Genomic DNA, 20,415 nt, shown 5'->3' with positions numbered 1-20,415 from the left:
CCAGCAACTGTGGCCACTTGGGAAGATTACGAAGTGATTCGCTCTTGTTTTCCAAAGGTCCAATTCAATCGGGCGGCAGCCGACATTGTCACAACCGATGCCGTACAGAGCGCAAGTGTTGGAGACAAGAAGAGGAAGCGGTATAAGGCAATACGCTGTCATGTGAGAAAGACGGATTCAAGGAATGTGAGTTGTGTGGGGCTCGGAGGGCAGGTGTGTGTGCAGCAGGTGCATATAACTTGCGCCACTGTATCGTATCCGACAAGCTATGAAAGAAATGAAATCCAGACTCTGAACTCTCCCCTCTTTTCTCTTAACTTCTTCTTCTAACTCACACCGCCTCTCTATTCTTCTCTGTTCTTCCTAATTCATCGCTAGGTTGTAGCACCTCAGCTGCACCTCCTCCTGCACTCTCCCCCGACGGCGGTCTCCCCCTTCCAACAGGAGGTCATATGCCCAGGCTAGGATGATTAGTGGATGGCTGAGGCACAGGCAATGCCGTAGCAGCTAGGAAGGTGAGACATGGTTGATTCTATTTTACTTCCGCACATTATCTTCCCGTCCTCCGCCACTATGCATCGATCAATTCCATTTTGCAATGTTAGCAATAATTAATTAGTTAGTTAGTTAGTTATCTGCGTGTTCTGTTTCCAGAATAAGCGCATGAGCTCACGCTTTGTGTGATCGCCATTGCATGGAGTCAGTCGTTGGGTATCCAAGATTAGCTCGTTGCCCGCGTCGTGCGCGAACAACCATAACCATATCCCCTTTTTCTCCGATTTTTTTTTAAAAAAATTTAGGCTACCACGGCGATTTACACGTCGCTCCTTTCTGCCCACGGCTCCTTGCACTCCTGCGGGTTACCGCTCGTACAAGGTGCACCGGTCAATCCGGTTTTTGGGTGATGTGGAGTGTGCATGTGTGTCGGTCTCCACTGCAGGTTGGTCCTGGTTTCATCGATAGGCTATTTTGCAAAAAGCTCCTCGTGTTTGCACAAAATATCGCATGCGTCCTGGGATAGCCTAACACACTGTTATGTTTGTTCCGAAAAACCCCTCATCTTTTAGAGAAATACAACGCGAAGAAGATAAAATTCACTTCTAAGAGTAGCTGTAAACATTAAAATTATAGGGGCTTTTTTCAAAAATAACCATATCTACTCCGAAACCCTACCTTGGCTGCCTCCCATCTCCTCCCCACCACACCCCACCAGCGACCACTGGTGCGGGCCTGTCTCTGCCGCCGTCCGCCCTCCCCCATCGACGTCGCCTTACCGGTCCCCATCTTCCCCCTTCTTCATCCTCTCCTCGCAACGACGCCGGTATCCTCTTCCCTTCGCTGCTGCGTTTGAGTCGAGGCTGGTGCCCCCCTCCTTGGTTCTTCTCCCTCCCCTTGTGGCAGCGTCAGGGACACATCTCCGTCCGGGGTCTCGAGAGCTCCACCCTCACCTTCTAGCGAGTTCGCCTCTCGAAACTCGGCCTCCGACACTAAAACTGCGCCACCGGCCGCTGCCGAGGCCGGCCTCATCCTCCTCGCTATCCCCTTCCTCGCCGTCGGCTTCTTCCTCCCCCGCTCTCAGCTCTAGTCCCGTACGTCCATCTCTGCCCGCCGTCGATCATGCAGCAGCGTGGGCGAGCCCTAGATCCATCGCCTCCCAAGCGGAGGCCGCAGCCTCTAGAGCCAATGGCAGCGCACACCTGAAACCCCTTCATACCCATGCCGTCTCCCCCTACCGTCATCGTCCACTATATGCGACATGCCAGTGGGCGTTCGGCGAGACTGGAGGCAGGGCCAGCCCTGGGCATAGACCGGTTGTGCGACCGCCTAGGGCCTCGGCCGGATGGGGCCCATCACTTACCCTCCCCCTTCCTTTCTCCCAGCCCAAGCCGCAGCCGCAGGCAGCCCAGCCGCGCGCTAATGCAGCGATCAGCGGAGCCACAGGCGCGTGCGCGTCGCTTCATCTACCCACATCGCGACTCGCGAGACCCGAGACCACATCGCTTCGTTCATCGTCGCGGCGTCGCCGTTGCCCTAGCTAGACCATAGTCCGCGAGATCCAGTCGCGAGAGTGCCAGACGCCGAGACCGCGTGTTCGCCTCGCACCGTCGCTGCCTCTAGGCTCTAGCGCCTGATCGTCATCGCCATCGCCCGGCCAAAGCAGCAAGGCGGTGGCTGCCTGGCTGTCTCGTGGCTGCCGAGCTGGAGGCCTGTCGTTGGCTGGTGCCTGCCCGCCTGATTCATGTGAACGTCATCGGCAGATCATCATCGGCGCTCATCACCTCTCCTGTAGGGCTCCAGCAGTCCTGAAGGTATAAGTCAACCAACTGGCTCTATGTGGCTATGCCTCTATCAATTTCAATTCATAGTTATTGTTATATAATTTACTTCGCAATTTCACTATTTCAGGGTTTACAACGTTACCAAAAGAAACACTTGTCGGGTGCTTACAAAAGAAACAAAAGAAAATAAGAATTTCAATCAATTGATTCGCAAAAGGGACTTGGGATATTTGTGGTCTCCTTACTATTAAGGTATTCATACTAATTTGTTTCTATGTTTTTTTTAGTTGTCAAATATACTATCGATATTATTTATTAAGAATAAATTGCTCTATTGCAACTTGCAAACTGCTTGATTTATTATTTACCATGTTAGAAATGTTTATTTACCATGTGGTATGTGCTTTATAGAGTATATATATTAGAAATAAAAAAAAATAACCTTAACTCCCTAAGGACCCACAGTGTTAAGTTCGCCTAGGGCCTCCCAAATATCAGGACCGGCCCTGACTGGAGGCAACGGACTGGTAGGTGGTGGCCGTCGAGCTCGTAAATCTATCACACAACGAACAGCCCTTCTCTCCATCGAGCTCGAGAATTGGAATTCGTCTCCCTAGCTGAAAGATGATCAAATAAAAAATAGGAGGAAGACAGAAGAAGGTGGATTAACCAACTAAAGAATATTCCTAACCTCCAACAATTATACAGTTAGAAAAGAATCGCACTACTCCAAACATCTTTCATGTATCACCACGATGAGAATTGAGTATAGAGGCAACCATTGGCAAATAAATGATCAGTTGAGGCATCAATATAACCATGACAAACGAATCCTACTAAATCACTTATACAACTGCATAATCCATACCTATGAACCTAAACCAATATTATATCCCCTGTCCACATAAATAATTTCAATTTGGCAGGTAGCAACATGACACTGAAATTCTTTTACCATATATAGTTCCAGAATTTGAAGTTAATAAATGCATCTGAAAAAAGTATCCCCTATGATGAACAATGTAAATTTGGCAGCTGGTATCAACTGAAACTGTTTATCATACATAGTTTGTGAAAGCACCGCTATCTTTTATTTGAGTTATATAGCTAAGTAAATGTTAGAAAACTACAACTATAGTAACAAAACTATCAGTTTGCTGCAACATTAGTGATTTATTTCGGTTTGCTGTAACAATAGCGTAAGAAATTATCACAAAACTACAACTTTTACGTGATATGCTGCATATCACGTAAAAGTTGTAGTTTTGTGATAATTTTCCATGCTATTATTGCAGCAAACGGAAATAGATCACTAATGTTGCAGTAAACTGATAGCTTTATCCGAGTAAATTTCAGAAAACTGCAACTATAGTGAGGAGTAATGAACATATGTACTCTTACCTTGTCATCTGCTCTGGTGTAATAGCTGCTTATTGTATTGTATCTGTGATTGCTCCTCTAGCTTTCCCTAATTCAGTGCGTCACATATGAGCCTCCTGAAATGCAACATCTCTTTCATTTAGCATTTGATCCTTCTCTTTGCCTTTGTGCTGCTACTCATATTAAAGCACCATTCCCTCTCTTGCAATCCAATGTTTTTCCACACTGAGCTGATATGCCTAAAATGAAAAAAAAAATTGCAGCTATCTTCCCTAAAGAACTAAAAAGAATGTCTTCTAGTGAACTAATGTACAGCAAGACTTGTAGAGCAGTAGTTACAACTTACAAGAGGCTAAAAACATGCTCACTAAAGCAAGTACTGCTATATCTGAGTAAGCAAGCTGTAAAATCTGATAAAAGAAATCAATATATGATTTAAAAAAGGTCAATATCGTACATATTAAAACACTTAACTAGCACTTAATATGTCGTACATATTAGAACGCTTTGTGGTGAGATATAACTAGCACTAGGTTATTTATGTCTAAATAAAGTTACTTCTACATCATACCAATATTTCATTATCAAAAACACAAAGTTACTTCTATCTAAAATCAAAAATTATTTATGTTTAGATTTTGTGCACGGGATAAAACCACATGCTATACCCCTTTTTAATAAATATGATACAACGTTCAAGATTTATCCACGTCGTCCCGACTCCCGAGTAACTTATAATATGTTTTGATATAATTTGTCGACAAATTTTATCTCAGAAATTTGATAGATGTAAATATTGCGTAATAGTAATATAATTACATTATAACTTGCATGTAACTTTCGAAATTTTTGCGATAACATGCTATTTTCACGAAGTGGAGGATATGGGACCAGATCCCCTCACTTTTGCGTGTTGTAATTTCTCTCCTCTTGCACAAATAATAAAGCAAATCCAATGATTTTAAAATTAGATTGATTATATGTATGTATATATATATGTATATATATATATATATATATGTATATATGTATATGTATGTATATATATGTATATATATATATATATGTATGTATATATATATATATATATGTGTGTATATATATAGTAAATTTGTTTGGTGCTCCATGGTGCCCGGGCTCCATGATTCAAATTGAGTATATACTCAATTCAAATGAGTATAAAATTTTTTTAAATGTTTAGGTATTAACATTAACTACTTTACTAACTAGTTCAAACAAGTTTGAACTGAATTTAAACATGTTTATGTTAGATTTTGATTCTAGGTATATAACATCCAAACATATAATTAGTTAGGTATGTAATATTGGATTATGAAATAAAGATAAATTTGAGTTGTTTTATTGCTAGGTATAGGTATGAATCGAATACTTATAACTAGATATATACTCACAATTTGAAAATTTTGAAAAATTTGGGCGAATTTGTGTATTTCATACCATAGTGCCCGGGCACCATGGATCCCCATATGATATATATGATACCCATATGGGACTCCATGGTGCCCGGGCTCCAAGGTATAAAACACACAAATTCTCTCAAATTATTAAAAATTTTCAAATTGTGAGTATATACCTATGTATATGAATTTGATTCATACAAATACCTAACAACAAAACAACTCAAACTCAACTTTATTTCACAATTCATTATTACATACCTAACTAATTATATGTTTGGATGTTATATACCTAGAACCAAAATCTAACAAAAAAAAGTTCAAACTTAGTTCAAACTTGTTTGAACTTGTTAGTAAAGAAGTTAATGTTCATATCTAAACATTTAAAAAAATTTCATACTCATTCAAATTGGGTATATACTCAATTTGAATCTTGGAGCCCATACTCTACGTAGCACCAGTTAATTTACCTATATATATGTATATATATATTAGTTACCACATTGTAGTTACATGTAAGTTACTCTATTATTATATTATTATCTATTTATCGATAAATGTATAGATAACAGTATATATAGATAGCCAAATGTGTCAACTCGGCCCAAGATCAAACGGGCCGGCACGACCCAACCTACACGTTGTGTCGGGCCGTGCCTATCTACTTACTACACCATCGATCTAGGCATGGCTCAGACCATGCCGGGCTGGTCTAAAGACACAAAAGCCCATTGTGCTCCTCCTTGAAAAAAAAGTTTATTTCTTTAGGCCGTCTATTATATTACTGGAATAAGTCTACTCTCACATTAACCCGTCAATTTGGATCCAATTTGAGATTTTTCTTGGGAAGTTTCGGGAAGAAATTGGAATGGAATAATATAGATTCATACAGAGGAAAATGTTCTCTATTGATGCAAACGCTGTACCTATAGGATAGGGACAGAGGAAGAGGGAAAAATCGAAATGAAATAAATAAGAGGATAGGGATAGAGGAAGAGGGAAAAATCGAAATGAAATAAATAAAGAATAAAGAAAAAAAATAAGTCGAAGATAGAAGAGCCCAGATTCCAAATGAAGAAATGGAAACTCGAAAAGGATCCTTACGATTCTCAAAGAATGTCATTGGGTCGTGTCTTATATGGCTAGAATAAGCCTATTTTAACTCTCTCATTTACCTAACTCCCTAATCGTTGGATCGGGCTGCGCTGGCCCAGCCCATCGTACCGAGATAGAGACCTAGACACGGCCCAAATATCAGGTCATGCTGGCACGGACCCAATACCAGTCAGGCTATACCAAAACCATATGCCTTGGGCCGGACCGTCGGGCATCGAGCCTTTTGGCCAACTGATAACAGTAGAATAGTTTCTACTCCATCAACCGAATCTTATCTTTCACTTAACAGTCAACTCTCCATCAACCGATTACCCCGGCCAACCCTGTCCAAAACCCAACCCCCGCCGCCATGCTCGGCCTCCTCCGCCACGCTCGCCGCCACTCCACCACCTCCTCCTCCGCCACCGCCACCGCCTCCGCCGCCGCCGTGCCCCTCACTTCGCCGGCCTTCGCCGTCTTCGGCGCCAACACGGGCGTCGGCAAGACGCTCGTCTCCGCGGGCCTCGTCGCCTCCCTTCTCGCCTCCCCTTCCCCCTCCCCTTCCACCGTCGCCTACCTCAAGCCGCTCCAGACCGGCTTCCCCGATGACTCCGACGCGCGCTTCGTCTTCGACCGGGCCCCCTCGCTCCTCCGCCTCCCCCTCCCCGCCGGCGGCCGCGCCACCCGCCTTGTCGCGTCCAACCACACCCTCTTCCCCTCCCCCGCCGTGGATCCCCTCCCCGAGCGCCAGGACACGGTGGTGAACTACGGCGGTGAGGAGGGGGTGGAGGAGAAGGCGCTCGTGTGCAGGACGGTGTACGCGTGGCGGGAGCCCGTGTCGCCGCACCTGGCGGCGGAGAGGGAGGGGATGCCGGTGGAGGACGAGGAGGTCAGGTGGCTCGTGGACCGGTGGCTGGCGGAGGAGGACGGGGGTGGGGAGGTGTGGAAGGTGCTCGAGACTGCCGGCGGCGTCGCCAGCCCTGGCCCCTCCGGCACGCTGCAGTGCGATCTCTACCGGTGCGTGCTGTTCACCTCGAAATTTATGCCATTCTTCATTTTGTGGCTATAGTCCTAGCGGATTCGACTACTTGAATGTGTATAGATTCAAGTAGAAAGTAAATGGCATTTGGTTACTTTTAGCATGTTGTGCTTCGTGCATTATTTATTGTTCATTCAGTGACATTTGCTTGGTCGAGCTAATTGATGTGATGCTTGTGCTGTATAATTCCTCTACTTAGGAAAGCTCAACGCGAGCAAATTTTATCATCCTCTTACATGGAAATCGCAATTTTAGTCATGTTCTGTGGGAGAGTAGTGTGCAAATTGTGAATGAACATATAATAGCTATTGCTAAATTGTGGTGACCACTCTGTTGTTTTAAGATTTTGTGAGGTTTTATGTTTTGTACATGTTAGGATTTTCATTTGAGTAGTTGATATGCATGAGCTGAGTAAATATTCATGCCCTACATCAATTTCTACGTTCAATTTACACTGCTGTACACAGTGGCATATCCACTTGTCACTTTTTTAATGAATGTTTTATTCGTTCAGAAGTTATCCCTGTGGTGAACTGGCAATGTCACCATGCATAAAAGTACTGTAGATACCTTGAATTTCTTAGAACGATTTATGGAGAACCTTGTAATTGGCATCTCTACATGCTGGTTTGCTTCACTTTCTGGTGTAATTGATCACATTCAACTCTTAACAGGTCCTCTAGGTTACCTGCAGTTCTTGTTGGAGATGGTCGTCTAGGTGGTATTTCATCTACTTTATCTGCCTACGAAACTCTGTTGCTCAGAGGATATGATGTGGGCTCAGTTATTTTGGAAGATCGTGGCTTGTCAAATGACAGATTCCTGCTTTCATACTTGAGAAAGAGGTGATTAATGCCTTTCTGTTCATGGTCAAATCACTCTGGAAGTGTGAAGGAGCATAGAAGCATCTCTTTTATTTGAATTATATTATCCTGTTAATAATGATTTCAGTCTTTCATCTGGATATATTATAAACCTACTGCAACTTGCTTGTAATGTTGTTGTATTTCAATGTATGACTGATGTGTGCTATTTCTGTTATTTAGGGTACCTGTGCATGTCCTGCCACCAATTCCAGAGGATCCCAAAGATGACCTAACTGATTGGTTTTCTGAGTCATCCTCAGCTTTTAGTTCACTTAAAGATAGTCTGCAATCTTTTCATTCAAGAAGAATTCAAAGGCTAAACAGTATGCAGAGAAAATCAAAGGATTTGTTGTGGTGGCCTTTCACTCAGCATGATCTTGTACCTGTAGATTCTGTTACAGTTATTGATTCGCGTTTTGGTGAGAATTTCTTAGCATACAAGGTTTGCCAAGCATCTAGGACTATTTTATAAAAAGGAAAATAATGATGAAAATCTAATAGAATCTTAGTTACATTGTTGCTCATTCTTTTGGTGCAGGTTAAAGACAAAAAGATTGTTCCCCAGTTTGATGCTTGTGCTAGTTGGTGGACACAAGGACCTGATTCTAACTTGCAGGTTATTGTCTACACATCTTCCATCATCTGTGAAATTTCTTGTCTTCTCATTTGCTAAGGGAACTATTGTTAGTAGTGTTTTATTTCTAAAACTCTGTATGTTCAACTTTTGACAGGCAATTTTTGTAGCCTAAACTTCTCTTTGCTCATTAGATTGAACTTGCAAGAGATATGGGTTATGCTGCTGCAAGGTATGGTCATGTGATGTTTCCAGAGAATGTTCATGAGCCTGCTCTTCGTTGTGCAGAACTTTTGCTTGGCGGTGTTGGTAAAGGTATGTGCTGTAACTTCACTATGATTTTGCATAATTATTGTCACTGACAAGTTCTAAGTACAGCTGTTGTTTAATGTTACTTTTATGTTACTATACAAGTCATGTTGTTGAGAAACACTTTCATTCATTAGACACATCTTCTGTTCTCTTGTTGGTCAGATTGGGCTTCTCGAGTTTATTTTTCAGACAATGGATCTACTGCAATTGAAATTGCTTTGAAGATGGCATTTCGTAAATATGCATGTGACCATGGGATTATAGTGGACAGCGAAAAAGATATCAGAAGTGAAGGAAGTGTTCATTTTAAGGTCTGTTCTGGTTATGTCAAATATCCTTGTCAATCTACTTTGTTTTTTCAACTATATTAAAGTTCACTGCAAGAAAAAAAATAAATTTTCCCTAAAATCCATAGATGTTGAATTGACATGATCTGTATATGCATTGATGGCTTGATGCACTGTTGTTTCTTATGCTTTTAGTTTAATGCTGGGCAATATCTGCATAGTAACTTCAATAATCATCCAGCTACTCGAATTTGGCAATACATTTTCTAAACCACCAGTTATTTTGTATATTTTTCAGTGACAAATGAACAAAGTAGATTTTTTCAATTGTTTGTGTGGATTTGATGTTTAATTCATTATATTTTCTATGCAATGATCAATGATGTGGAATTTGATTATTTTCTTTATTATTTGGCATGATGAATGCGTGCATTAACTGGAGCGCAGCATCAGTCTTGTCTTAAGTGTGTAATGCATGCTAAATTAACCTTTAGATTGAGTTAGGAAATGCATTTAATATCAAGTAAATTGTTTAGGAATGAACCCTTTTTGTAACAGTGCCCAAGTTTCCACTTGGCAAATCACCACTGTAGAATAATACAGGCATCAATTTTCCTTATTTACCCATACCTGTTGGACCCCTACATGCATTCTATCTTCTTCCTCCATGCTCAGTTCACTCCCTCTGCCCTGTTCCCCTCCAACTCTTATGCCATCCTTGCTGATCTCGACAATCTGTAGTCGTTCCATTCCTCTGTATTGATCTGATACAGTCTATTTAAGTGTCCATGGAAGATCATGGATGGACATGGTCAATGCATACTGCAGTAGTTGATGGTTTCACCATTACAGCTATCAGGGCCAACGTCTAGGCCCACTAGAAACTGGAGTTTTCCAGCAACATGGCTACCTTCCTGGACAGCTGTAGGGCCAGCAGTTTTCACCCCTCTAGTCTAGATGCTTTAACTCCGATTTAGTGACCTCTTCCTCCTGCTTATCCTCCTGTCGAGTTCTTGCATTGCAAGGCATTAGAAACTGTTGTATCAGAGCTGCTCCTTTACATCTCCTGATTTCACAATACCTCATCACTTGCCTTGTCTAGTATACTTTTCATCTATGCTGTGGTCATTGGCATGGCTTATACATAGCTCTCATAAAACATAGTGAATGTTGTGGTCATCTACCCATCCACACTGGCAGATATTTTGTATCGGGAAAATCAGGTTAGTAGAACCAGAAATCCAAAAGAATGAAATATGAAGTAAAACCCAAAGTATCATGAAGTAGTTACACCTCCAGCTCAACAAGGAAGCTAATTTCTGTGTGCTGTTCTGTTTTTTTTTTCTTATCCATCACCATGCTCATTTGATCACAGTGAACTGCCTATATTAAACTGACTCTTGGGGAGAGGTGCCCCACAAGGCTTTGAACTTAGATCGAGAAAGCCCCGAACACTGACTACCAAGGTGCTTTTCGTGTATGACTCTGAAAGCAGCTATCTCAGCGAGGACTTTTTTTGGTGGGACCCAGGGATCGAACCCTGGTTAGTAGCCCCATAACTAGGTGGCTTACCGCCATGCTATTCACGTGTTCTCAGTGAACTAAATAACACCTTGCATTTTCAAGGGAAAACCTGTATTTACAGTTCATCTCATCATTTTGTAGTTAATACTAATATGAATGAAGAAATAATGCAATGTGGAATTATTGCTCCATGTTTCTTCTTTTGATATATGTATTTTTAATTGAATCCTCTCTAGGTCCTTGCTTTAAATGGTTCCTACCATGGGGATACTTTGGGTGCTATGGAAGCACAAGCTCCATCAGCTTACACGTCTTTTCTTCAGCAGCCATGGTAACCATGCATTTCATGTGCATTGAAGTATCTGTAGCCTTCTTAAGTGATTTGCTATAGCAACTTTGTTTATTTGTTTATATGGCCTAGTGAGATTTCTTATCTTGTCATTAAAGCACAGTGCATATTTTTCCTGTACATGTTGGCATTATCATTGAATTTTCGCTTCTGAAATCAATAAAGCTGAGATCATTCACTTGAGTTTTGTTCTGTAGGTACTCAGGGCGAGGACTTTTTCTAGATCCTCCTACAGTGTACATTAAAAACAAAACCGCCAACCTTTCTCTTCCCCCATCGATATGCCATGATCAACTGTGTGATACATGTCAGTAACACAAGTTTTACATGTCAAGTTATATTTTATATAGGTTCTTATCTGATTATTCTTTTGTTGGGACTGCAGGTTTTTCCTCACTAACTGAAGTTTTTTGCAAGACCAGGGACACATCGTCTGCTGCTAATGTATATGTTTCATACATATCACAACAACTATCACAATATGCTATGTCAAATAATTCAGAGCATATTGCAGCATTAGTTATAGAACCAGGTTACTAAATCTTCCCTGTTTTGAGTACCCCTTATTCAATACTCCCTCCGTCCCATAATATAAGGGATTTTGAGTTTTTGCTTGCAACGTTTGACCACTCGTCTTATTCAATTTTTTTTTTGCAAATATAAAAAACAAAAAGTTATACTTAAAGTACCGTGGATAATAAAGTAAGTCACAAATAAAATAAATAATAATTTCAAAATTTTTTGAATAAGACGAGTGGTCAAATGTTGCAAACAAAAACTCAAAATCCCTTATATTATGGGAGGGAGGGAGTATATGATATCACTCATGCCGAATTTAATATCTCTATATTGACTTTTCTGGTACTTTAGTACTTGTTATGTTTGGACTATACAAAATCTGATGCTGATATTTTCTGGCAAATGTGTGCGCACAGATAACTTTGCTTGTGCAATTACATTCACATTCACTATTTTAAATTGGACTAAGTATTTGTATCTTAGGGTGGGATGCACTTCAATAGTCTAATTTGATTGCCTCTGTAATTTGTGTAAACTCTAATATAGGATTTTAACATCATTAACTCTTATTCATGCAGTAATACAAGGTGCAGGGGGGATGCATTTGATAGATCCCCTTTTCCAGAGATTACTTATCAAAGAGTGTAAAAATCGAAAAATTCCTGTCATATTTGATGAGGTATTTACAGGATTTTGGCGTCTCGGAGTGGAGGTAATATATAAAATATGTTCATTTGGATGATTATACCTTAAAAGTTACTCAAAATATTGACTACTTTCCTCTCTTCTAGTCTGCTTCAGAGTTGCTTGGCTGTTTTCCTGATATCTCTTGTTATGCTAAATTGATGACTGGGGGCATTGTACCATTGGCTGCAACTTTAGCTACGGAGCCTATTTTTGAAGCCTTCAGAAGTGACTCTAAGGTATTCATCTAATTATCGTGAATTGTATTTTTGGCATGCACAAACAGTTCATTAACCATTTTTTGATGTTATATGAGAAAGTATCACAAGGAGTCTGCTCTTTTAGGTTAACACTGACTTATCTTTTATCTGACCCAGCTAACAGCACTCTTGCATGGCCATTCCTATACCGCGCATCCCATGGGCTGTACCGCAGCAGTAAAAGCTATCCAATGGTATAAAGATCCCTCCACCAATTCAAATATTGATCTTGATCGTATGAAGCTGAAGGAGGTAATGAAAATTTGTTCACTCAATTACTTTTTGTATATTAGATTCAGTTGTTCTGATTTATCCATTTGACCAAGAAATGGTTGGCTGTTGGCCCTTTGCTAAGAGTGTCCTCATTTTGGTCTTAATATAAGTGTGTTATCATATATTAGTATATTACTATATAATATGTTCAGTTTATAATTTGCTCATGAAAAAGCATCCGTGTATTATGTCCTTTATGATGTTTATATTTCAATCTTTCTTTCATATAGAAATATACAGTACTCCCTCTGTCCCACTGAATAAGGCAGGCTCCTTTTTGAAATTCAACTCTTCAAATATTTCACCAACGATTAGTCTACTATAAATTAAGGTTTAGTTGATAAAAATAATATCATTAGTTGACATTTAAATTTACTTTCACATGGTTATGATGTTGTTACAAACATTGTAGTATATGAGAAATTTAAATTCAAAGATTAGTTTTGAAGACTGCCAAGTTTGACAGAGGGAGTAATACAATTTTCAGGAACACCTCTTTTTTGCTAATGCTATATACAGTCAATTTATTTAAGTATATTGACACTTAAAAGTTCACTGGTATTTGCAGCTATGGGATGGTGTACTAGTGAACCATTTATCGTCGCTGCCAAATGTGAAAAGAGTGGTGTCTTTAGGAACTCTGTGTGCAATTGAGCTAAAGGCTGAGGGATCAGATGCTGGGTATGACAATCTTCAGTCATTTATAGCTGGTGTCCTTCGCTGATATTATTCTATATTTTTTTTATATAACTACCCAGTTAAGAGCACCCAACAGTTTAGCATTCTGTGTCGTGCTTAGCTTCTAGATAGTTTAGTTTCCTGTTGATATTCTATGCTTGTCCAAAAAACTAGTAATATCATAGTTTTAAGATCTAGTTGCCAAATAGTTAGGAGTTGATGCCACCTTTATATGGGGCATGTGACTGTTCATTTAAACCATGAAAAACGTAATTGACGTATTTGGAAGCAGTGAAAATATCCAGCATCCAATGCAAAACTGGAATTTTTTTTATAAGGAAGTACCTCTATATTTGCAGATTTGCTTAGCAAATAAAATATTCAAATACCTTTGCTCCTCTCATAACTGTCTAGATTCGTAATTTAGCTGGTTGACCCTCAGGCGAGGGTACACAAATCTCTCATTTGCCCTGTACATATTATCTTTTCAATATAATCTACGCTGTTATGTAATACCTTTACCCTTTCTCCCTCCAGTTCTTGGTACTATCGTTGTATTCCACTTAACATGTTTGGTTCTGTTATTCCTGCAGGTACGCATCACTTTATGCGAGCTCCTTAATTCGACAACTTCGTGAGGAGGATAACATCTACGCTCGGCCCCTGGGTAATGTGATATACCTTATGTGTGGTCCATGCACAACTCAAGATAGCTGCACTCGCCAGCTCGCCAAAGTGCATCGTAGACTTCAAAAGTTGAATTGAGTTCGCCACTAACAATAGTGAGCAGAATAATGAGGTATCAGACAGTCCCATAAAATAAAAGTGTTTGTGTCCATGCCATTATAATTTTCGCGTTGAATTGAGTTTGCCAAAAACATTTAATGAGCAGAATAATGAGGTGTCAGACAGTACCCGTAAAATAAAAGGGTTAATTGTATCCATGATATTATAACTTTCACGGTTTTGAAGTATGTCATTACTATTGACATAATTGGAACCATATAAAAGGTGGGGTGTGAGACATGCTATATGGTTATGTTCACACGAGTTTGTGGCCATCTGTAAAACTGGGTCTTTTTGTGAAGTTTTCGATACACGCCAATATGCTGTCATCGTTTTGATTGAGCCTGGTGGTTACTAAGGCTTAATTTGGCAGAAGGATCCAGCACCGATGATTTTGATGTAATTTAGTGTTTTAGCATTAAAGCAATTTGGTTTGTGCAAAACAAAAACAAAATGAGAACTGCTCTTCTGCAAGGACAATAATGGTTTTAGCGGGGAAACAATCAAACAAGGATGCTGTGTTTGATCCAATCATCCAGTGTTGCTTTGTTTGCAGTTGCGGCCACGGTACGTTAGTTTTTTTTTACACGTATTGTGTATGTTATGGATGAAATATGATTTAAGATGCAGAGATACTTACAACACTAAAAATAAACCTGTGTCATTCGGTAAAAAGAATTTGAGTTACTAAAAAAACAATGTTAAAAACAAACCTGTCATTCCAAGATTTCGAGGTAAGAATTTGAGTTACTAAAAAGGTAATAAAGATTTCGAGGTACTAAAAAAACTGTCATATATTTCGAGGCAAGAATTTTAGTTACTAAAAAGGTACTAAAAAAACTAAAAAATTAAACACGCCCAGTGGGACTCGAACCCACAATCGCCTGATTAGAAGTCAGACGCCTTATCCATTAGGCCATGGGCGCCTAGTTGTATTATTGGAGTTTTTACATTATTTAAATGTAGTAAATAAGTTATTCTTTGTGCCATACATCACAAAATTTTTATTTCTTCAGGATGCAGTCGAAATGGAACAAAAATAACTAAAAGAAATAAACTACAGTGTGTCATTCCCTGGAGAAGGTATGAATTTTGTGATATAAATTAGGACCAGATAAAAAAAAAGACTTTCTATATAGATAGAATTCTCGCCCCTTCTCTAACCCCTTCTCTAACAGTAGTAGTAACAATAATAATGAATGATATAAATGTTTAAACAAAATATTACAAAGACACCAGCAAGAACAATAAACAGGTCTGAACATTTTTGTACATGGCTTCCCCAGTGTCCTGTCTCTCTGCAAATGAGCAAACCAAGCCGAGCTAACACGGTAACACCACCCTTTGTATTGCACAGAATCCATTTGTACCTGGGTTTTTTCCCCTCACATTTAAATGGAAGACACAAACTATTCAGAACAGCATGTGTAAGTTGCAACATTAGAATCATGCAACTTGCTTGTTCATGGTAAATTCTTTTCATGTCTTGAGTCCGGTTTTAAATTAAGCTTGTTGTTGAAGATGTTGCAGCTGCTTCCTCAGTTCCTTTCTCAGGATCTTCCCTGACGGCGCCTTGGGGATTTTGTCAACGAAGAAGACCTCCCGGATCTTCTTGTAGTAGATCACCTAAAACCACAGATAAATGAATAATTTAATGAAGGAAAAGTAAAAAAAGAAAAGAACAACAATACCCAGCCATGGTAAAGTGTTTTCTTTTTGTCCTATGAATGACCATGGTAAAGGAATTTACCTCCTTTGCTACGAATTGTTTGACATCATCTTCAGTCAGCTCACTCCCTTCGGTTTTCGCCACGAACGCGACCGGTATTTCTCCGATTTCAGGCTCAATTTGTTTCCTGCAAGTGGTCAACCATATCATGAAAATGCCATTTCAAGAACTGATTCATTCAAATCCATGTCAAAACTCTGCACATTATCTATCAAGCAAATTAAACCTTACTACATTTTCAGAACAGGAGCTAAGTTAATGACATACCCAACAACAGCAGCATCAGCAATGCTTGGATGGGTGATGAGAAGGGCCTCCAGCTCTGCAGGGGCTACCTGGAAGCCCCTGTATTTGATGATCTCCTTGAGCCTATCCACGATGAAGATCTCGTCGTCGTCGTCGACGTAGCCGATGTCGCCTGTGTGCAGCCACCCTTCTGCATCAATGGTGTTCTTCGTGGCCTCTGGGTTGTTCAGGTAACCTGAAAAATTACGGTTCTTTTAGCATGTTAATTTTCATGGAAATTAGTACTACGAATAGGTGGTTAGATACAGGTAATCACTCATAAGCATAAGCGAAAATTTAAATTTTAAAACTTAATTTAGAGTTAATTTTATGGTTTTTTTTCATCGTAATTTATTTTTTAGTATTTGTTTTTAATCACTAAGAATATGTATGTAAAAGTTTTATCCACGAGCTAGTTTTAAAGCACTAATGAGCTATGTCGCTTATAAGTATAAGCGAGACGATACGGCTGTAAAATCTCAGTTCTGATATTATTCCAAAGACCTTGTCACTGCCACTGTTTCTTTTTTCTGTTTTAATTGAATGCGAGTCACTTGAGCTGGGAATATTTGGATTTAATAAACTGCAACTTGAAAAATTACTATTAGCTACTGATATATATTTAATAGTACATTTGCAGTGATGCAACTGAAAGTGACAAATTTGACATCTCTCATTTTCTAAACTTTGCCCAGGTCTTGGACGCCATACATTAGTAGTGTGGAAATTAAACAACCATTGTTTGATTGTTTCAGCCTTTCAGACCTTTCGCTCTAATACAATGACGAACAGCAACATCCTTACTCTTTTAGACCTTTAATTGTGAATACGGCCTTAAGAACTCGCATAATTCCATTGTTGTTATCGTTTGGTGACAGCGCTACCGTTTGCCTAAAACTGACAACCCGTTTTAAGTTTATGAGTGAAACTTTTATATTTATGCCCTTAGCAATTGAAAAACCAGAAACTACATGAAAAAAAAAACAAAATTAACTCCAAACTTACATTTTGAAATTTAAAATTTAGCTATGGCTTATAAGTTATAGGGCAAAAGATGGGAGGCGAACATTAATATCGCGATGGAATTGCTAGGAATGATTTGAACACACGGCATCGGATATGTCACATGTCAGTGCACGCTAGTTGAGATCTTGACATCAAAGTTGCATCAACATAATTCGCTAGCTGGAGCATCTACTCAATTAGGATTACAATATCCTACCTATTGTGGACTTCTGGCACAATTACCCTATAAACAAGCAACACTGCAATATGTATTATCATTTCTCCAAAGCAACACTTTCTTTTACTTCCATTAGAAAGAGAGGGCCATCCATATTTTTGACCTTGTTTTATTGCACATCATCTCCAGATAACTACTTGTCATAATTCAGGATTAAATAATAGTCAAAAAGAAATCCAGATCAATGGCTTGTATAATTTTTTGTGTAGCTGGGTTATCCACTGGTGATTATCATATGTTTTCCAAGTCAGATTTGATCTAGAGATCTGGGCCAGTGGTAGTGTAGTACATTCTCTATTGCAGGGGCAAAACATAACTGAGAAGTCAACAGTTGAACATGCCAAGATGTTCAGGGATCTTCTGTACCTTTCATAATCTGTTGTCCCCTGATGCAGATCTCGCCGGGCAGGTTCCGGCCGAGCGACTTCCCGGTGTCGGGGTCGATGATCTTCAGCTCGGCGTTGCGCACCACCGTCCCGCACGCACCGGACTTCACCTTGAAGGGCTCCTTGGCAAATGCTAGGCACATTGACAGCACTGGCCCTGCCTCAGTCATCCCATACCCCTGAATGCCACATAGTGGGCAGCAAAGATCATCACCACATTTGCATAATTAGCTGGACATGCTTAGAATATAACATTTTTGTAGGACTAATTTGATATATATGTCATATAGAACAAACCAAAGGTGAATTTAGTGCTATGTATGTGGGATTTAAAATAATACTACCATGTTATTGCATTGGGGAATAAGAATACTTCTTTTCTTTTGAGTAAATGGCAAGCTAATTTTATATCATATCAGTTAGCTAGGATTTTTTTTTAAAGAGAAACTAGCTAGAAAGATATTATTGGCCTCAGATGTTGACTTGAGCCAACTTAGCTTATTAAATAGTCATGCCATCATGTTTGTGTGTGGGAGTGGAGCTCCACTCTATACACACACACACATTAAAAAGATAACATATATTGGCAACTATACTTTCTAAGCATGTCAGTGAAATGAAATCTATCCTTAGTTTCATTAATTGTTTTCATGTCCTTTTTATAAGTTTATAATAATAATAACAATGGTTGTGTTTAGTTGGATCCAAAGTTTGGATTTTGGTTGAAATTGGAGATGATGTGACTGAAAAGTTATGTGTGTATGACAGGTTGATGTGATGGAAAAGGACTGAAGTTTGGATCTAAACACAGCCAATAATGTAATGTCCATTTTGTTTATTTTTTTTAAAAAACAACACATATTGTGTATATATTGTATCAAAACCTAAATAAAAACGTGAAAAGAAGGGCTTCTTGAGTCCTTCACACGTTAAGATTTCCCGCCATTGGATCTGTACACCAGCCAAATGGAGGGCTCAGATTACACGTTGACCGTCAGACGCCAAAGTCAACATGGAATCCGAGCCGCCCATCGGATGATCCAACGGCGCACAAAAAATGACAACCAATTCAACCAAAAAAAGGAAAATATTTTTCTTGTATTGTACCTGTCCGAGCACGGCGCCGGGGAGCTTGGCCATGAACGCGTCCTCGATGTCCTTGCCCATGGGCGCCGCGCCGGAGAGCACCATCCGCACCGACGAGAGGTCTCGCGCCGCCGCTGCCTCGCTCTTGGCCACGGCCACGACGATGGGCGGCACGAGCGGCGCGATGGTGACGCGGTGGCGCTCGACGAGGTCCATCATGGCGGCGAGGTCGAAGCGGCGCATGACGACGATGGCGGCGCCGACGCGGAGGCCGCACATCATGATGGTGTTGAGCGAGTAGATGTGGAACATGGGCAGCGCGCACAGGATCACGTCGCCGGCGTGGAGCCCGATGTTTGGGTTCTCGCCGTCGACCTGCTGCGCCACGCTCGTGCTCAGGCTCCGGTGCGTTAGCATCACCCCCTTGGGGAGACCCGTCGTCCCCGACGAGTACGGCAGCGCCACCACGTCGTCCGGGTCGAACACCTTCTCGTCGTCCTCGTCGCCGGCGAGCGGCGACGCTTCGTCCTCCGACATGAGGTCGTCCCAGAAGTGGAGGCAGCCGTCGCGGCGCTCGTCGATGAGGACGACGGTGAGGGCGCCGTGGGAGTGGGAGGGGAGCTTGTCGGCGGCCATGGACTCGGTGATGACGACGGTGGCGCCGGCGGCGGCGAGCTGGCTCTCGATCTCGTGCGGGGTGGACATCGGGTTCGCCGTGGTCACCGCGGCGCCGACGCGCGACGCGGCGAAGAAGGACAGCACGAACTCCGGCGAGTTCCGCAGCAGGCTCATCACGACGCCGCCCCGCCGGAGCCCCAGCGGCGCGCGGCGGAGCGCAGCGGCGAGGCGGCGGGACAGGCGGTCGACGTCGGCGTAGGTGAGCACGCCGCCGGTGGCTCCGTCGATGAGGCACGGGCGCGCCGCCACCTCCGGGAGCCGCTCGAAGCAGTAGCGGTGGAGCGGGAGGGTGTTGGTGATGGCGATGTCCGGCAGCTTCGACCGGAAGATGATCTCCGGCGACGCCTCCGTCACCGGCGCCGCCGACTCCGGCTGCTGCTGCTCCATGGACCCCATCTGTCAGTGACACAGACGAGGCAGCTTTGCTTCGTGTGTTTTGGGCTTCTGAGTTTGGAGGAAACGATGATGATATGTATAGAAATGAGATTGGTGAGGGATGTATTTGTAAAATGGAGGAATTCCAAGGGGCTAAATGAAATAATATGGCATAATAAGCTTAGCTGTTCGATTGGAAGTCAAACATGGAATGGAGATTAGTAGATGTAACATGTACAAATTGTTAGTTAAGTATATGCAATATGGTCCTAGATTATACTCCGTATGTGTTTGACTTCTATCTTAGATG

The 20,415-nt window shown here is 41.3% G+C and overlaps 2 protein-coding genes and 1 non-coding gene across 3 annotated transcripts; 1 reads left to right on the top strand and 2 right to left on the bottom strand.

The window, feature by feature from the left end:
- Positions 1 to 6,474: 6,474 nt before the first annotated feature.
- LOC127782758 (bifunctional dethiobiotin synthetase/7,8-diamino-pelargonic acid aminotransferase, mitochondrial) lies at positions 6,475 to 15,160 on the top strand. The gene is made up of 14 exons (XM_052310026.1): positions 6,475 to 7,189; positions 7,886 to 8,056; positions 8,258 to 8,519; positions 8,616 to 8,693; positions 8,846 to 8,966; positions 9,126 to 9,274; positions 11,011 to 11,105; positions 11,321 to 11,430; positions 11,509 to 11,655; positions 12,221 to 12,354; positions 12,434 to 12,565; positions 12,704 to 12,838; positions 13,428 to 13,540; positions 14,131 to 15,160. Exons 1-14 carry the CDS (start codon positions 6,543 to 6,545, stop codon positions 14,300 to 14,302), a joined length of 2,466 nt encoding a protein of 821 aa, XP_052165986.1. The 5' UTR covers positions 6,475 to 6,542; the 3' UTR covers positions 14,303 to 15,160.
- A 16-nt stretch (positions 15,161 to 15,176) lies between these two features.
- On the bottom strand, positions 15,177 to 15,249 carry TRNAR-UCU (transfer RNA arginine (anticodon UCU)). The gene has a single exon. It is a non-coding gene; the product is annotated as a tRNA-Arg (tRNA).
- A 173-nt stretch (positions 15,250 to 15,422) lies between these two features.
- Positions 15,423 to 20,189, bottom strand: LOC127781234 (4-coumarate--CoA ligase 1). The gene is made up of 5 exons (XM_052308165.1): positions 19,074 to 20,189; positions 17,947 to 18,145; positions 16,320 to 16,533; positions 16,074 to 16,179; positions 15,423 to 15,949 (listed from the first exon to the last, which is right to left on the bottom strand). Exons 1-5 carry the CDS (start codon positions 20,124 to 20,126, stop codon positions 15,827 to 15,829), a joined length of 1,695 nt encoding a protein of 564 aa, XP_052164125.1. The 5' UTR covers positions 20,127 to 20,189; the 3' UTR covers positions 15,423 to 15,826.
- Positions 20,190 to 20,415: the final 226 nt, after the last annotated feature.

The sequence above is a fragment of the Oryza glaberrima genome, chromosome 8 (genome assembly GCF_000147395.1).
Source record: "Oryza glaberrima chromosome 8, OglaRS2, whole genome shotgun sequence".
Taxonomy (NCBI): Eukaryota; Viridiplantae; Streptophyta; class Magnoliopsida; order Poales; family Poaceae; genus Oryza; species Oryza glaberrima.
Note: the sequence above shows the minus strand (reverse complement) of the source record. Positions and strands in the feature narration are given on the sequence as shown.

What these genes read in the sequence shown, in the direction of transcription:
- LOC127782758 (XM_052310026.1), top strand. Translation starts at nt 6,543, where the DNA reads ATGCTCGGCCTCCTCCGCCACGCTCGCCGCCACTCCACCACCTCCTCC. An exon ending in ATCGTATGAAGCTGAAGGAG is followed by an intron (nt 12,839 to 13,427) that starts GTAATGAAAATT and finishes TGGTATTTGCAG; the next exon opens with CTATGGGATGGTGTACTAGT. An exon ending in GCTGAGGGATCAGATGCTGG is followed by an intron (nt 13,541 to 14,130) that starts GTATGACAATCT and finishes TTATTCCTGCAG; the next exon opens with GTACGCATCACTTTATGCGA.
- LOC127781234 (XM_052308165.1), bottom strand. Translation starts at nt 20,126, where the DNA reads ATGGGGTCCATGGAGCAGCAGCAGCCGGAGTCGGCGGCGCCGGTGACG. An exon ending in GGGACAACAGATTATGAAAG is followed by an intron (nt 16,534 to 17,946) that starts GTACAGAAGATC and finishes GTAATTTTTCAG; the next exon opens with GTTACCTGAACAACCCAGAG. An exon ending in GCTGATGCTGCTGTTGTTGG is followed by an intron (nt 16,180 to 16,319) that starts GTATGTCATTAA and finishes GACCACTTGCAG; the next exon opens with GAAACAAATTGAGCCTGAAA.